Here is a 15,990-nt window from a genome sequence, read left to right on the forward strand (position 1 = left end):
GACAGTCAAAACCCTTGAGGGGACAGTGCAGAGACTGGATGTTCAGAGACAACCACAGCCATTGAGGGGACAGCACAGAGTGTGGATGTTCACAGACAGTCACAACCCTTGAGGGGACAGTGCAGAGAGTGGATCTTCAGAGACAGTCACAACCCTTGAGTGGACAGCACAGAGAACAGAGAGTGGATGTTCAGAGTCAGTCATAACCATTAAGGGGACAGTGCAGAGAGTGGATGTTCAGAGACAGTCACAACCCTTGAGGGGACAGCAAAGAGAGTGGATGTTCAGAGACAGTCACAGCCATTTTGGGGACAGCACAGAGAGTGGATGTTCAGAGACAGTCACAACCCTTGAGGGGACAGCACAGAGAGTGGATGTTCAGATACAGTCACAACCCTTGAGGGGACAGCACAGAGAGTGGATGTTCAGAGACAGTCACAACCCTTGAGGGGACAGCACAGAGAGTGGATGTTCAGAGACAGTCACAACCCTTGAGGGGACAGCACAGAGAGTGGATGTTCAGAGACAATCTCAACCCTTGAGGGAACATCAACAGCACAAAAAGAGAGGATAGTTTGGGCCCTCGCAACAGAAGACCCCCAGGGACAGCCTGAGATGTTTTGAGGTGACAGACGACATGAGAGGATATTCGCATTCAGAGGGACAGAAGATGTTTAGATTTGTTTTCAGAGGTGACGATCAGACATTTTTAGGTTACTTAAGATATGAGAAAAAGACAGAAGACAGAAGATGCATTCGCATTCAGAGGTAACTACATACTTGATATGTTTTGAGGTGCCCTAGGATGAATAGATGAGACAGAAGACAGGAGATGCATTCGCATTCAGAGGATACTAGATACTGGATATGTTTTGAGGTGCCCTAAGATGAATAGATGAGACAGAGGACAGGAGATGCATTCGCATTTAGAGGTTACTACATACTTGATATGTTTTGAGGTGTCCTAAGATGAATAGATGAGACAGAAGACAGGAGATGCATTCGCATTCAGAGGTTACTGCATACTTGATATGTTTTGAGGTGTCCTAAGATGAATAGATGAGACAGAAGACAGGAGATGCATTCGCATTCAGAGGATAATACATACTTGATATGTTTTGAGGTGCCCTGAGATGAATAGATGAGACAGAAGACAGGAGATGCGTTCGCATTCAGAGCTTACTACATACTTGATATGTTCTGAGGTGCCCTATGATGAATAGATGAGACAGAAGACAGGAGATACATTCGCATTCAGAGGATACTACATACTTGATATGTTTTGAGGTGCCCTGAGATGAATAGATGAGACAGAAGACAGGAGATGCATTGGCATTGAAAGAAAACAGAGATCGTTTTTGAGTGGCTTAAAGATAATGAGATGAGTAATTGAGGCATTTGCTTTCAGGGCGACAGAAAACGTCTTGAGAGTCTGAGATGTCCCGCATAGAAATCTCCTCTAATATCTTGATTGTTGGACATTACAAGCGACACCACACGGTGATCCATGCTCGACCAGTTTGTGTTGGACCCATCTGAGGGCGGACAATGCAGGAGGGATGAGCGAGTCCAGTGCAATTGGAGACTGGGGAACATCAATTAAGGCTTGGGGATCGAGCGCATCCCCCCTCCCCCTGTTACGAGCTTGTTCTTGTGCTGCATTATGCTCTTCTGACATGTGCCTGATTTTCCCCAATACTTATTATGTCAGGAGAGCAATGAGAACAAGTGGTGCCACTTGTGATGAGGTATTCAAGGGAGGATACCTTTAATGAAGCAACACAAACAAGTTGTCTACGTAGGGATGAGTAGTTTTAATGACGCATAACCTTTTGATTTACAATAAAATTTCACATATGACTCGACACATGAACGTGTCAGTATCTTTTAATTTCGATACTCAATACACTAAAGACCAAGACTGATTGTGACATGCTTGTCACATAAAATGCACCGGTTCTGATCCCAACAGAAGTTCATGTGTGGTAAAATCTTTGGGCCAGCATTTGGTCTAACAATTGTGGTTAGAAATAGAGAGGGGGTCCTCTTCCTTGCATCTGGTGTCTTCCCCAGGCCAAGCAAAAGACCCCACCAAGCAAGAAACATGAGTGGCTTGCAATGGACTCTACCCTCAGATGAAGACAGAGTCGCCTGGCTAATAAACTCTTATGGACTCCTATACACAGTTGCAAGTAAAAACGCTCATCCCGTCTTGGAGAAGGAATACTCCCTGGAGAGTAGGCATTCAAAAGGAAAGCAAATGTGAAAGAGGATGTGATGACATCATATGCATGGCCTCTACTGATTCTGCTTTCATGACTTTTCATCCGAGTGATCGTTACAAAAACACATCGGAATCCAATTGTGAGCAGTCAATGAAATCTGTGCAGTTTGGCCTGTCTTCCACAGACACGCGGTCAACGAATCAAAACATAGGTATTCAGGAGACTCCACTATCATGAGTTTTCATCTGATGAACTGTCATCTTGGTTACCCTGTTGTTGCTGAAAAAAAAATATTTTGAAGATTTGTAATTTTTGACAATCAAGAAAGGAAGCATCTCTCTTCGAATATTCTAAATGATTGACAGTAGAGAAACGTTAACACAAACTTGATCTGAAGTAATTTGTTCATACCAAGAACTTGAGACTAGTTGTAGTTGTATTCTCTGAGTTCACATATTTCCAATAGCTCACATAGTTCCAGGCACATTAGATCTAGCACCAGTTCCACCCTTGGCAGATATAGTTGAATCTGGACAGAATTAATGTATTCCCACATTCAATGTTGTATGGGAATGAGAGGAGCTCATCTAAATATTTTGATGCCTCATCACAATCAGTATTGTACAATTTCAAATGGTCAGATTTTTTCTGGGTTACAAACTGCAAACTTGTTCCTTACCAGTTTTAGAAAATCAATCATTTTGAGTGGGTCCTCCCCTCTAGACAAGTCTACGAAGTCTTGCGGCATGGCAAAGGCATGGAGCTCATTCGGCTGGACCCCAGGCTCTTTATCATAGTATCCCACAGCAGGCTCCTAAAGTAAAGAAGCAAAAACTTACTATTGAACACAGGGATGAAGCCTTTCTCATTCAAAATATAGCTCACAAACTTACTAGCATTAAGACCGAGTACACAGGCAATTAGAAAAGCCTTGATGTCGCACTGTCTGGGTAAGACCTGAGATTAGACACGAGAACATCTCGCATCTTCTTGGTCTCTGCTGATCTTCATCATCAACTTACCCAGTCCTGATTTGCCTCCATTGCCTCACATTCACTTGCTAGCTGCCGGATCCTGTCCCACGTGAAGTGAAGTGGGTCTGTCGTAGCACCATAGGGGTTAATATCAATTAAACATACCGCATCGTCACCGTGCCGATAAGTATCGAACACATCTGCAAAATAATTCTGAACACATTACTTATTCTAGCACGGAAAATTGACTGCTAATATGCAGCCGCGTGGTCTAACTTTCAATATTTCCAAAACCATCAAGTTGTGAAAGGGTTTGCCTGGATCAACGCAGAGTTTGACTGGCTCTCTAACAGGAGCCAAGACTGTTTCCTATAACAACACTTGATCACAAACAGGGCTCATACTGATTGCTCATTGCATGCCAAGAGATTGGGGCATGAATAAGGCGATATCACTTTTTGGACAATGGGTAAAAGAGAGAAAACCCATATTTCAACTTACAATCTGAGTCAGGAAACTTATCTTTCATGATGTCATCATGAAACTTTAATATTTCTTCAACAAGCTCATCCTCCTGGGATTTGATGAATGGATAATATGCTGATGACCTCTGGCTGATGGCTTGAAAGATAAAAATTGGGTATAAATCTTGAGTTTGGCATCATATGTGAAGTAAATGTAGATGTACAGTAGATTTTCTCTAATAAGGGCTCCTTGGGATTCAGAAAAGCTGTCCTTAAGAGGGAGGTATCCTGATTACAGAGGTCAAACATAACGGAAATTACCACCTTCAAACCAAACTCGAGTCCTTATAGAGAGTATCCAGCGTACAGAGGTGTCCGTCAAGGGGGATTCCACTGTACGCCCAGCTGTGCCAACTCGAGTTTATAGTAGTACCCAAAAGCACCCACCTGCACCCTGGTTCACCTAACCTCAAACTGCAGATTTTGGGATGGATTACACTGACTGGCATGCCCCTGCTCACAGACTGCAGCCACTCCAACCAAAACTCACCAATGATTGTCTTATTTTTGACAAAACACCTGAACTCCATTCCGGGTTGTATGTCATGCCACTGTCTCAGGACTAATTCATAAGCCACGTCATCAAAATCTGAGCTGTTGTCACAATCAGAGAAACTGAAAAGAGAGACAAAGTCACAATCAGAACAACTTAAAAGAGACAAAAAACTGCAATAGGTCAGACTTTTCTTGAATTTGGCTGATACTCCAGCATAAATATTGTGATCAAACAATGACGTTAAGGTAGTGTAGTTGCTTTTAGGTTAACATGATAAAGTGCCCTCTGCTATGGAACCCTGTAATTATTGATAGCTACTTCAAGACACGTTCCCCTTTAACTTGCACAATAGAGCAACTTACGGTATTGTCAAATCATGAGTTATGAAGTCTGAGCTCTTAAGGAGAAGAAGGACATCGCCGAGACTCTTACACATCAGTGAGTTGTTCATGGCAACCCAGGTGGCATCCTGAATGGGAGGAAGGATATAGAATTTATAGACAATACATCAAATGCAACAGGGTGGCCAGATTATGTTCTGGGATTACGCTCAGCCAGGAAAGGGTATGAAATGATAACATTCTCTATAGCATCTTGTGTGCTGTTTTGGCTAGGTCTCTTGGGATGAAATTCAGTGGCAGTCACAGGCCTACAGGAATAATTATTATAATATGGCATCAATAGACCAAGCAACTAATGTAAACAAACAGAAAATCAAATAGTGCAGCCTAGCGTAATAAATTTCACCTACCCTTGGTGCACTCCAGTTCAGTTTCGGAAATACCTTCCCCCCTAACTTTTTTATGCTTCTCTGGACTCTCTTCTCAAATTCTGGAAAATTTGGTATCTGAAATATAAACAGACTATATGTCAATGACTTAAGAGCAATTACATATGTATACCCCCACTGAGCCAATTAAAGACTATTGCCACTGGTCCTGTTAACTGACACCGAGCGCCTGGGGATTTATTGGCCAAGTGACTCTGTTTTCTGCCAGGGAATAGTGTTGATATCAAGCTACTGTCCACTTAAATGGGTTTTTTTGTTTACCCAGGCATAGATACCATGTACAGGCAACCTCATTCAAAGGACAAAGCACTGTTGCTTGGGACAATGACATGAATTAGTGGTGATCCTTTCAGTTGAACCCACAATGTACGCCACTGGTCCAACTAATACTAAGACTGACATTTTGATATGTCGGCCTGAAGCGTGTTATCTTTATTTAAAATGCCCAGTGCCTCACCTTTGATTCATCTTCCTCGTCCGAGTCCCAATCGATCTCATCTTCATCTGGGATGTCCCAACGATCGTTTTGATTTCTTTCTTTCTTGACTGTGCAACCATGTTTAGCACTGGAAGAAAAAAAGAAAGATGTCATCAACTAGTGAAGTAGGAAAAGACGCTGTCAACTCTATCTAGAAATGGTAATGAGTGTCAGGGTGCTTTTTAGATGAAAAAAGAACTAAGGGTGATTTTGCAGACAAGGCACTGATGAGTCCTCAAAGACTTTTCATGACAGAAAGCACAGGAGATGCCAGGAAGAAATTGTATCAATTCAAAACAAATTTACCTTCTAGGGAGAACAATACCGTCAGATAAAAGATACTGGACTACGTCATCTGGAATCGGGATAATTTCACTGAAAGAAAAATCAGACAATGTCAATAAAACAACTCCTCTACCAATCACTTGAGTATTTAAAGGGTTCAGTCTCAAGAAGTAAGACGGGCCTGGCTCTGGCATATGAAGGAAGTTGGTGGATTTTATTAACCGATACCGGTAGTCTACTTTCTATATGTCAGAGCGCATTCTGGGATACTTCCCCTATATTACTTGCATGCAGTAACCCATGCCATGACAGTTGACACTGGCTGGGGAGTGACCCAACGAATTCACAAATTCATCAGCTGTTGGCGTTGTCGTTACAATGCTTGCATGGGCCTTGAAAGGTACGGTACACAATTTGTTGCGGCATCTGGGGATTTATCCAATCTCCGAGTCTGCTTCATTCCTTATTCAATCGGATTGGGTCTCGGCCTACGGCAGGACTGGATTGAAAAAGCTCTCGAATTTGGATGGTTTAATGAAGAGGCTGGGCAAAGTTCGACAAACCGAGTGCAGTATTTCTCAAAGAAGGTATTCGCAGGCTGCTATATCATAGGCTGGACTAGACTTAGAGCAGTCATGCAGAATAGTCATCTTTTCAAACCACATTTTGAATACCTTTTGATTGTAACATCCTTAAAAGAAGGGTACCATCTTGAGAAGGTACAATTTAGCACTTGCTGGATCTTCATTTTGATGAATATAATTCAGTGATATTTGAGATATCACACTTTTATTGGTGCAAAAAATGCATGATGAAATAGACTGATGAAATTAGCCCCATACCACACTAGCAAATGAATTGTAACCACGCGATTACATGTCATTGAAAAGTAATACGAGTAGATCTACATACAATATGAAGAAAAATAGTTTACCTACCTGTTAAAATATGCTTTACTGCAGTTTAATGTGCCAAGAGCACACGATTTCATAACAGGTTTTATTTATTGTTATTGGTCTAAGCAGAAGATATTGGTACTTCTGTCAAACTCCCAAAAGTTTACATAATGAGTTTTCTTCTTTCAAAATTATCTGATAAAAAAGGTGTTGACGAAGTAATCAAGAGCACTGAAGACATAATTCTAGTGCTAAGGTTTGGAAGAGAACATGATTCAACTTGTCTGCAGCTGGATGACATCGTAAGTTGCTTCGATTAAGTTAAATTTTCAATTTGTGAAAAATGTGTGAAGCCAGTTTTTTAGCAGTGCCTTCATATGCCTAGGCTTATATCATTGGTTGGACTGGTGAAGAGCGCTCACCCTGCTTTGTCTCAGAGACTGTCCATTAAAACCAGTATGCATGCATCACTCAGTCACTTCAAGTCACCAGTCATCACATCATCATATTTTCTTAACCTATTCTCATACTTGGGGTGGGGAGGCACTTTTTATTTCTGTTATTTAATGATGGTAGACGACGTCAAAGTTGACTCATTTCAAGGGAAAATATTTCCATACCACGAGCTGAGGACATTACTTCCCCCACTTCATCACATACTGGAAAGAAGCCCCCCCCCCCCCCATGGGATGGGGGGGACGAGAATTAAGCTTTCAATTTTACCTGGCCCAATATTAATTTCAGCTTGCAAAGTGTGAGGCAGAGTTGTCGAAAATGGCAAAGATCTACACAGTTGAAATTGACAGCGTCCCAGTTTACTGTCGCTATTTTGACATCACACTGATTCCTGCAACTATCTTCTTCTTTAATGGTCAACACATGAAAGTAGATTGGGGGTAAGTTTAAAACTAAAAAACAAAATCCCAAACTGTGACCAACAGGCTCAGCGTCTAGTAAAGTTTACAGTTTTGAATAAAATCTGATTGTCATAAACATAATAGAAATAAACGTCCTGGAAATTCCACGACATTTGGTTGGAAGATAAAGGGGTCGTTGTCGAAAATCACAAGCGTTAATTACAATGTATGAGTGGGTTTGGGTGCCTCAGATACTTAGTACGGTAATATCATTGATGGTTACTGAAATGGTGCAGATAAAATTGGTCGAACGATGGATTGGTATTGGTATAAATCTGTCCAACTGACCTCTGATCCTCTGAATTCAACTTCCAAATCATCCATAATCATTCCTTTTGCAGGACACCAGACCATACAAAGTTCATTGGAAGTTTCTGTTCAAAGCAAGACTTTATTGATGTGATTGAGACACTTTACCGTGGTGCCATGAGAGGGAAAGTTATGGTACCGAGTCCATTAGATCCCGCTAGCATCCCCAAGTATGACTTACTGTTCAAGGATATCTGAGGGAAGAATCCGGTTAAAAGGATGAATGAAATTACTCAATCCCATCAGCTGGTTCATGTAGCAGTGGAATTGATGGGCTGTCCTTATAGACCAGTAGTGTTGCAGTTGGACTGTGCGGGCTTGTTGCATTTCAGTAAAAGGCAGTCAACTGTTAAGCAAAAGCTTTAGCTTGGACGAGGAGATAAAGTGACAATTATTCTCTATGATGGTCGATAGAATGTTCTAGGTGGTGTCTTTCAGTATTGTCTTCGTAAAATTAGAGAGAGAGGAAATGCCCAAACATTTACTTGCTATCACAGTTGAAATTGAAGAATCTAGGACAACTCAGGAGGTTTTCATGAAACTCGGTTTTAATTGAACTGACATGGTAATGTCCTTGTAGAAAAGGTGTTGTTCTGACAGAGGGCGATACTAAAAACTTTTTCAGATATTTCTGATCATGGGAGTAACGAGTATGTTCTAGTTTGAAAAGTGTTATCAATATATTGCATAATGTTTGAATACCCGAATTAAACTGATTTTATTTGCAATATTCCCTCTTGCTGGTAATTCATTAAAAGTGGGTGAAATATTTGACTCGAGGCTTTACCTTTGTTACATCTGTATGTCATCTCCCTGCCTCTCAAATACGCCTTTGAGTTCTTCAAATCACACATAGGCAGCAGAAGTTCTGACAAAATGTCTTGATTTTGTATCCGGTTACACGAGTCCAGTTGCCGGGCAAATTACATGCAACACCCGCAAATGCCCTGAAATTTTGAAATCTCACCCTGCTGAAAGGGCTTCTCACTGCTGGTGTCTGCCTGCACTAAGGGGCTTTAAAAAATCTTCATGGGAACAGATGTGCATACCCCTTCTTTGGGAGTGACTCTCTGGGCTCTATGCTCATGTATGCCACTGGACACAACCTCGATTGGATGGTACAAATGACCAGGTAGTCGTTTCCTAACAGGTCCTAAGTCCTAGGTTGGCTGGTGGTCCCGACATCAAAACCTAACATAATCTTGCCTACCTGGCAATGCCTCATAATTTACCTAAAGGCTTTAATCCTTGGAACGTGTAGGTTTTTTGAGACGCCCAGTAAACACATAAACACTCTTGACCTAGATCTTTTATCTGGGTCTTGTGTGCTGATTGTGATCATTACAGGTGGTTGGGTATGAATTATATCATGACTGAAAATGTGTATATCATAGTATATATCAGGATTTGGAAAGTGGTCAGTAGAGTTAGTGACAGTGCAGTTGCAAGTGACAAGGCTGTTTGGCAGGCTTATAAGTAGAAAATGCTGGCCACAAGAAGTATCCAAGTTTGCAAATATGGCAGGGTTTTTATGCAAAGACGCTTTTTGAAAAGGTAAGGGCGCTTTTTTTCAAACATGCTATTGTGGGTATTGACCTAAATCTTTACTTGGTTATTTGTACCAATTGCTTACACGTTGATAGTAGTATAATCTCATTTTTCAAGTTGACTGTAGACCTGCTTTTGCTGTACATGGAAGCCTGTGTCATAATAATTCTTCAACTTGTGAATTTAGTCTTTGGGCAAAGCACTTTACTGTGTGGGTACACTTACTCGCTTGGAAATTATTGCAATGAATATTCCGACAGTATAACATTAGTATAATCAACTTGGTATGATGTACTAAGGCCTAAGGAATCGGGCATATGCATACATTGTTTGACCTTGGGCCACACACTTTACCTGAGGCTTAGTGCAGAGTTCACTTCACCTTAATGCTAGCCGTGGACAATGTAGGAGACTTGACTTTTGTGAGGCCTACCTCCGCCTAGTGGAGAGGGGACTATGCAAGAACATCGCTGTTGACACTGTCAATGTAGGACCTTGTGCAACACACTTTACACGAGAGGAAAGAAATGCAAGTGGAATGAACAACTCAAGTGATTAAATCCTTTATTGCATTATGTTTGGCCTCAGGTAATATAAAAATTATACAAGTACTATACATATATTTTTGTTAATATCAGTATGTGCCCATTAATTTATGTCTTTCTATATGTGTTTGTGTTGGCAGTACTGCAGGTCTCTGCACCCAAAATCCTGCCAAACGTCAGCAATGGAGCTACCTGCAAGGTCGATCAGACACGCCCCTCCTTGGCAAGACAATTGGTCAGCTAATGCTAGAGCAAGCTGAGAAGCATCCTGACAACGAGGCCTTCGTTTTCCCACATCAAAATATCCGAATATCATTTCAGGATCTACTGGAACAGGTTGGTAATTCAACTGATTCTGACCCATGTCAGTGTGAGAAATTAAGGTGACTGTCCTCAAAGTTAAATTACAAGAAAAGTAAAACTTAATCTGACCTACCTGGCTCGTACCTATACATCTAACACATATTATCAACCCCTTCATTTCAGTGTGATAAACTTGCAGCAGGCTTCCTTGCCCTTGGGATCAAAAAGGGTGACCGCGTGGGGATGTGGGGGCCAAACTTGGCTGAATGGGCCATCACACAGTTTGCTACAGCAAGAGCGGGCATTATCTTGGTAAGTGGGCACAACTGGTACTGGTAGTGTATTCTGAGAGACTTTGGTTGCAATGGAACACTGTTTACAGTGTGTAATGCACTGTGCCTTGTTTTAGCGGCAGCAGCCCGGGCAGTGGTTACGGTTAGGAAACCTGTCATTTTAATTCAAAGCCTTGACTGCGACCTTGGTTTATGATAATAAATGAAATGCACATCTGCAGCTGGAACTTCTGGTTGTAACATACCGTAATTAATTCATGACTGGCCCATCGTGTCAGCTTGCAGTACGGGATTGGTACAAAACATATTCCCCCCCCTCCCTCCCGTTGGAAATTCTGGCAATACCAATGTTCCACTATGAATTTCCTTGCAGGTCAATATCAACCCTGCTTACCAAGTCCAGGAGTTGGAGTACACTTTGAAGAAAGTTGGTTGCAAAGCAGTGGTTGCAGCAGAAAGGTTCAAAACGCAGAACTATTATGAGATGTTATTTGACATAAACCACGAACTTGCATTCAGTAAACCGGGCGAGCTGCACAGCAATAGATTGCCAGACTTGAAGCATGTTATCATGCTGGGGGAAGATGATTATCCGTAAGTTCAGGTCTGCATTTGCAAGTTAGCAACTGCCAGTTTTCTACTGATCCAATGCCTCTTTTCCCAAACAGGCATTTGGGACTTCTGATTAAGTATTAGATGTATTATAGCCCTAATAAATTAGTGCCTACAAAGACAGAGATCAGTAGATATAAGTTACAGGTACAAATATTTGTCAGATGTTGTCATGAAAATAGAGCCAACCTGCTATTAAAAGTATGTGTAACCCCAATCTGATCTATTAATCTTATATTGCAGGGGGACATTTCGATTTCAAGATGTAATGGAAATGGGAAACAAAGAGTTGAGGTCGGAAATTGAGAACATGCAGTCAGATTTACAGTTTGATGATGCTATAAACATTCAGTTTACATCCGTGAGTATCATTGCTCTCTCTCTCTGCTATGGACAAAATGACCTCTGTATATGCGCCTAACAACTAGTGGTTTAAATGGTTGGTAATAGCAGTCACGATCATTGATGGTGGTTGTTGCAGGTCCATGCTCTAAAAATACGTTATCACAGCAACCTGCACACAGTAGTGTTAGTAGTTATGATAGATGTTCGTCACCTCCCAAGTCAAAAATATTCACCTGCTTGTCTTTTTTCAGGGAACAACCGGAAATCCAAAAGGTGCTACACTTTCACATCACAACATTGTCAACAATTGCTATTTCGGTGGTAAAATTCTAGAGTATGATACGAAACCTGCCTCCATCTGTGTCCCGGTACCTCTGTATCATTGCTTTGGGATGGTGCTTGGCTGTTTGTCATCAGTGGTGCACGGAAGTAAGGTAGTATTCCCGGCCGCTGGGGTCGAGCCAGGTGCAAGTCTTGCTGCCATTCAACAAGAAAAGTAAGTATGCCTATGATTTTTGTTCAAATAAATAAGCCAACATTTGAATAAGCTCATCAGGATGTATCGGGTTGTAGGCCAGATGAATTCTGCATCTAATACACTGCTGCTCTAATCTATACTATAACTTGCTGTTGCTGCTATCATTACCAGTTTAAGGTCAAAGGCACAGCCAGATGGACTGTGCATATAGATGTGTGAGCCCACTACCAGGTTTTAGCCTGAAAATGGCCTGAGACTCGAAAACCAAGGACCAGCTACTTGTAAAGCAGACGCAATAACCATTAGGCCATCACGCTCTTGCCCCATAAAATGGTTGTCTGTTAAAATGTGCATTCTATGAATTGGGGCTCTGCCTTTGTACAATGGAAGTATTGTAATTACCCTACGCAAATTTAGCCTCTCTCATAAAGTCTGCTTAAATTAGACCTCGTATGAATACATTACTTCCAGGTGCAATTCTCTGTACGGTACTCCCACAATGTTCATAGACATGCTGGCGCATCCTTCGTTCGACTCATTTGATTTGACGAGTCTGAATACGGGAATCATGGCTGGTTCACCATGCCCTGTGGAGGTTATGAAACAAGTGGTTACCAGGATGCACATGAAAGAGGTCACAGTGAGTAGACCTTTTGATGATGATCAAAAAGAGATACAGTAGAAACTCTATAAAGGACACCCTCAGGACTGATAAATGCTGTCCTTAATGGAGAGGTGTCCTGATTAGAGAGGTCCGCTAAGGGAGGTTCCACTGTACTATGCTACACCCAAGTGTACTCAAACTGCTGGTCAAATATTTTTGGATACATTTTTACTGCCTCCCAGGAACAGTTCTCCAAATAGGAAATCTGCAATGGTCCTTCCCTTATGAATCTTCAAATACTTCCATGATAATAAGCTTATGAGTGTCGCTGAAAGTGTAAACGTAATCTTTTGGTTTGTCTCATTTTCAGATTGCCTATGGTACGACAGAAAATAGTCCAGTGACATTTATGGGATTCAAAGATGACCCCACAGACAAAAAAGTGTCAACTATTGGGCATCCGTATGCACATGTGGAGGTAATGAAACTAATTCCATCAGCACAAAGTTGTGCCATGGCCAAATGATATTTGATTCTTTATATCTTGCTGAATTTCAAAAAGCCAGGTGTTGAGTTGTGATCTAATTTGAATTCCCCTGTGAAAATACCTTTACATGTAATTTAATTTTGACTGCCAAGGGATTATCTGTGTTTGAGAAGACTCCAAGCATGAGCCAGTACTGCATTACACAGTGCAGTATGACCTGCAGAGAGTAACCTAACATCAAGTGTTTAATTCTTCAATTCATTTCAGACGAAAGTGATTGACTCAAATGGGAAGATCGTGCCAAGAGGACAAGCTGGTGAATTATGTACACGAGGTTACACAACAATGCTGGGCTACTGGGAAGATAAGGCGAAGACGGACGAATGTATTGAGCCCGACGGTTGGTATCATACTGGGTAAGGCAATACCTATTGTTAACAATGTGAATGAAGATGTCACTATGCAAGTTTTAGACCAATTGGCAACGTCAGAGAGACTTGAGGCCCCTTAAATACCTTTACACTTTTTTCAATGTTGTGCATGGCACTGTCAGTTCCGTATTCACCCTGAAGAGGGGGTTTGTGTTGTTTTAACATTGAAGCCTCAGGATAATTAATAAGCAGTTTGGAAGTCACAACGACTCTATTGATAGGGCCAGGGGTTGTTGCAATCTTTTATAATTGTGTCTCGCTGTTTCAGAGATCTTGCCGTCTTAGATGAGGATGGTTATGGTGCCATTGTGGGTAGGATAAAGGACGTTGTTATTCGAGGAGGGGAGAATATCTACCCAGTGGAGATTGAGCAGTACTTGTATAAACATCCTAGTGTTGAGGATGTGCAGGTTAGAAACAGACAATACTTCTTTTAAAAAGACTTCTTCAAAATTGACAGTGAAAATACTCTAATTTTTGGAAAATGCCTCTCTTGCAGTCAAAATTAACTCAAAATTGATGTCACATATTCGTCCCTCAATGGTGACGCAACAGTACCCTGGTGACAGTCAGCGCCATGTTGCGACAGTCATAGTTTTGCTGGTCCCAATGGCAATCGCCATACCTGAATTTCAATGCACACTTTTTTCAGGTTATCGGGGTACCAGACGACAGGATGGGGGAGGAGCTATGTGCTTACATCCGTCTCAAGACAGGTCAGGAGGTGACAGGTGAAGAGATCAAGGCATTTTGTAAGGGAAAGGTAAGGACTGTTTCAAGTGAAGTATCTTGCTCGAGGTCATAGGGCTTATCCTTTAGAGAATTTGGCCCCTAGACCAAAATTGTGTGAATATTATACTTAAGCTTTGTGTGATCTTGGCTACGACAGCATAACACATTTTGATGACCATACACACAACACTTAGAAATAAGGTCTTTATGATTATTATTTAACTATTTGTCAAGCAAAACATAGAAACAAACTTGATTACACACTGGTAGTTAACTATAAAATTGTGTACATGTAATGTACATGTATGAACATTTTTCAATCTCATTTCCAGATGTCCCACTTCAAGATTCCAAAATACGTACTCTTCATTGACGCATATCCCCTTACCGTGACGGGGAAAGTCCAGAAATTCAAATTGCGAAAACAAGCTTTAGATGACCTTGAACTTCATCATGTGATGCCTCATATTGAGCGTAAACAAGGCATGGTAGATGAAATTTGATAGCGGGAGTAAGGACTTTGAAAGCAAATTTGTGATTGCTCTCCGACTGTCAGTCAAAACAATGATAGAATACGAAATTGTTTGAAATTCATTTAGGCGGGGGGGGTTGGGGGGCATTGATGCATTTCAAACTTTCATTCTCTCACTGTCTGTATCACTCCAGATCCTGAGTGAGCAATATATATGGTTTGTGAAATACCCACTGCAAATTAGAAATCGCCCAAATGTTTACAAATTCCACAGGCAGTTGGAATTAACAATGATGTAAAAGACATTTTTTAAATAAAAAAATCTAGATCATCCAAAATATCATGGGAAATATTTGGAAGACATGAACAACTGCAAGTAGATTGTAGAACTGATCAGTATTATAGGTTATCTTCCAGTGCTACAATATTTCAAGTAGTCATTCTCTGGCTGTTGTCAAGTAGTTATGCTTACATGTAGAATTATATGCTTACATATAGAATGCTTCCCTAAAATGCCATTCAAATTCAATGTATTTAAATGTGATATTACATGGTAGAAATAAAATATTTTTGGAATTGACAAATTTGAACTTTGTTTGTTACACTATGCCTTCAAGGATAAGCTTTCTGATCACTAGGATGGTATACACTCCAGATGCAGTGAATCGGCCTCATCCCTCTCCCAGTATGAATAGGAAGACAAAATGAACTGTCCAAGGAGTCTAGGTGAACAGGGGCATGTGCGTATCCTTTCCGGCAGTCTTTGATACCAGAATGAGTATAAAGATAAAGCCTGAGTAAGAGGAGATATTGAGTTATAATGATTCTATGTTATGAGTCCCTGCAGAATAGAAAGCAGGCTCCAGATGTATGCATCCGATGAAACTTGCTGGCACAAAGAGCCTACCCCCCCCCCCCACACCACCACCAATGACATTGACACAAGCGAGTCCGGATGCAAGACACCTGGTTGGTATTAGCCTACAGCCACTGCCTGACAAACAGCCTCCCCAACGATGAGGAGCAGCATTGCTACCGTAATTTGATTCGACACTGCCCGGCTATGCCAATATGTTGGTTTGTTGAGACCCTGGTCTGTGATTAAAAGCAGAGAGACTGAGGCCATCTGTCTTTGATCACAGTTAAAGTTAAAATGGATCCTTTGCCTGGATGCCTTGTTGATATGTGATATCTTCCCAGATTTCTCTGTCAAGAGTTTTCGTTGCTCTATGCCTTGCCCGTCGGG

The 15,990-nt window shown here is 41.3% G+C and overlaps 3 protein-coding genes across 4 annotated transcripts; 2 read left to right on the forward strand and 1 right to left on the reverse strand.

Annotated features, from left to right (window-relative positions):
- Positions 1–1,807: 1,807 nt before the first annotated feature.
- Positions 1,808–6,778, reverse strand: LOC135490789 (translation initiation factor eIF2 assembly protein-like). 2 transcript variants are annotated; one of them, XM_064776291.1, is made up of 10 exons: positions 6,711–6,778; positions 5,794–5,862; positions 5,467–5,575; positions 4,971–5,066; positions 4,582–4,688; positions 4,214–4,338; positions 3,701–3,820; positions 3,248–3,399; positions 2,905–3,039; positions 1,808–2,504 (listed from the first exon to the last, which is right to left on the reverse strand). In XM_064776291.1, exons 1-10 carry the CDS (start codon positions 6,761–6,763, stop codon positions 2,457–2,459), a joined length of 1,014 nt encoding a protein of 337 aa, XP_064632361.1. In that variant the 5' UTR covers positions 6,764–6,778; the 3' UTR covers positions 1,808–2,456. The 2 variants fall into 2 exon arrangements, with proteins under 2 accessions (XP_064632361.1, XP_064632360.1); XM_064776290.1 differs by lacking the exon at positions 6,711–6,778 and adding an exon at positions 6,447–6,607.
- A 52-nt stretch (positions 6,779–6,830) lies between these two features.
- On the forward strand, positions 6,831–8,668 carry LOC135490790 (thioredoxin-like protein 4B). Its single transcript, XM_064776292.1, has 3 exons — positions 6,831–6,970; positions 7,413–7,564; positions 7,927–8,668. The coding sequence occupies exons 1-3, from the start codon at positions 6,839–6,841 to the stop codon at positions 8,090–8,092; spliced, it is 450 nt and encodes a 149-aa protein (XP_064632362.1). The 5' UTR covers positions 6,831–6,838; the 3' UTR covers positions 8,093–8,668.
- A 499-nt stretch (positions 8,669–9,167) lies between these two features.
- Positions 9,168–15,295, forward strand: LOC135490788 (medium-chain acyl-CoA ligase ACSF2, mitochondrial-like). Its single transcript, XM_064776289.1, has 12 exons — positions 9,168–9,448; positions 10,128–10,323; positions 10,474–10,602; positions 10,957–11,177; positions 11,439–11,556; positions 11,792–12,036; positions 12,490–12,658; positions 12,993–13,100; positions 13,377–13,525; positions 13,809–13,950; positions 14,193–14,303; positions 14,605–15,295. Exons 1-12 carry the CDS (start codon positions 9,378–9,380, stop codon positions 14,773–14,775), a joined length of 1,830 nt encoding a protein of 609 aa, XP_064632359.1. The 5' UTR covers positions 9,168–9,377; the 3' UTR covers positions 14,776–15,295.
- The last annotated feature ends 695 nt before the right edge of the window (positions 15,296–15,990 follow it).

The sequence above is a fragment of the Lineus longissimus genome, chromosome 7, assembly GCF_910592395.1.
Source record: "Lineus longissimus chromosome 7, tnLinLong1.2, whole genome shotgun sequence".
NCBI lineage: Eukaryota > Metazoa > Nemertea > Pilidiophora > Heteronemertea > Lineidae > Lineus > Lineus longissimus.

Excerpts from the sequence above, each read along its gene's own strand:
- LOC135490790 (XM_064776292.1), top strand. The coding sequence starts at position 6,839 with ATGAGTTTTCTTCTTTCAAAATTATCTGATAAAAAAGGTGTTGACGAA. Across the intron at positions 6,971-7,412 it reads GTCTGCAGCTGGATGACATC|CTTGCAAAGTGTGAGGCAGA; the intron begins GTAAGTTGCTTC and ends TATTAATTTCAG. Across the intron at positions 7,565-7,926 it reads CACATGAAAGTAGATTGGGG|GACACCAGACCATACAAAGT; the intron begins GTAAGTTTAAAA and ends TTCCTTTTGCAG.
- LOC135490789 (XM_064776290.1), bottom strand. The coding sequence starts at position 6,520 with ATGAAGATCCAGCAAGTGCTAAATTGTACCTTCTCAAGATGGTACCCT. Across the intron at positions 5,863-6,446 it reads AAGGATGTTACAATCAAAAG|TGAAATTATCCCGATTCCAG; the intron begins GTATTCAAAATG and ends TTTTTCTTTCAG. Across the intron at positions 5,067-5,466 it reads ACGAGGAAGATGAATCAAAG|ATACCAAATTTTCCAGAATT; the intron begins GTGAGGCACTGG and ends TTTATATTTCAG.
- LOC135490788 (XM_064776289.1), top strand. The coding sequence starts at position 9,378 with ATGCTGGCCACAAGAAGTATCCAAGTTTGCAAATATGGCAGGGTTTTT. Across the intron at positions 10,324-10,473 it reads TTCAGGATCTACTGGAACAG|TGTGATAAACTTGCAGCAGG; the intron begins GTTGGTAATTCA and ends CCTTCATTTCAG. Across the intron at positions 14,304-14,604 it reads AGGCATTTTGTAAGGGAAAG|ATGTCCCACTTCAAGATTCC; the intron begins GTAAGGACTGTT and ends TCTCATTTCCAG.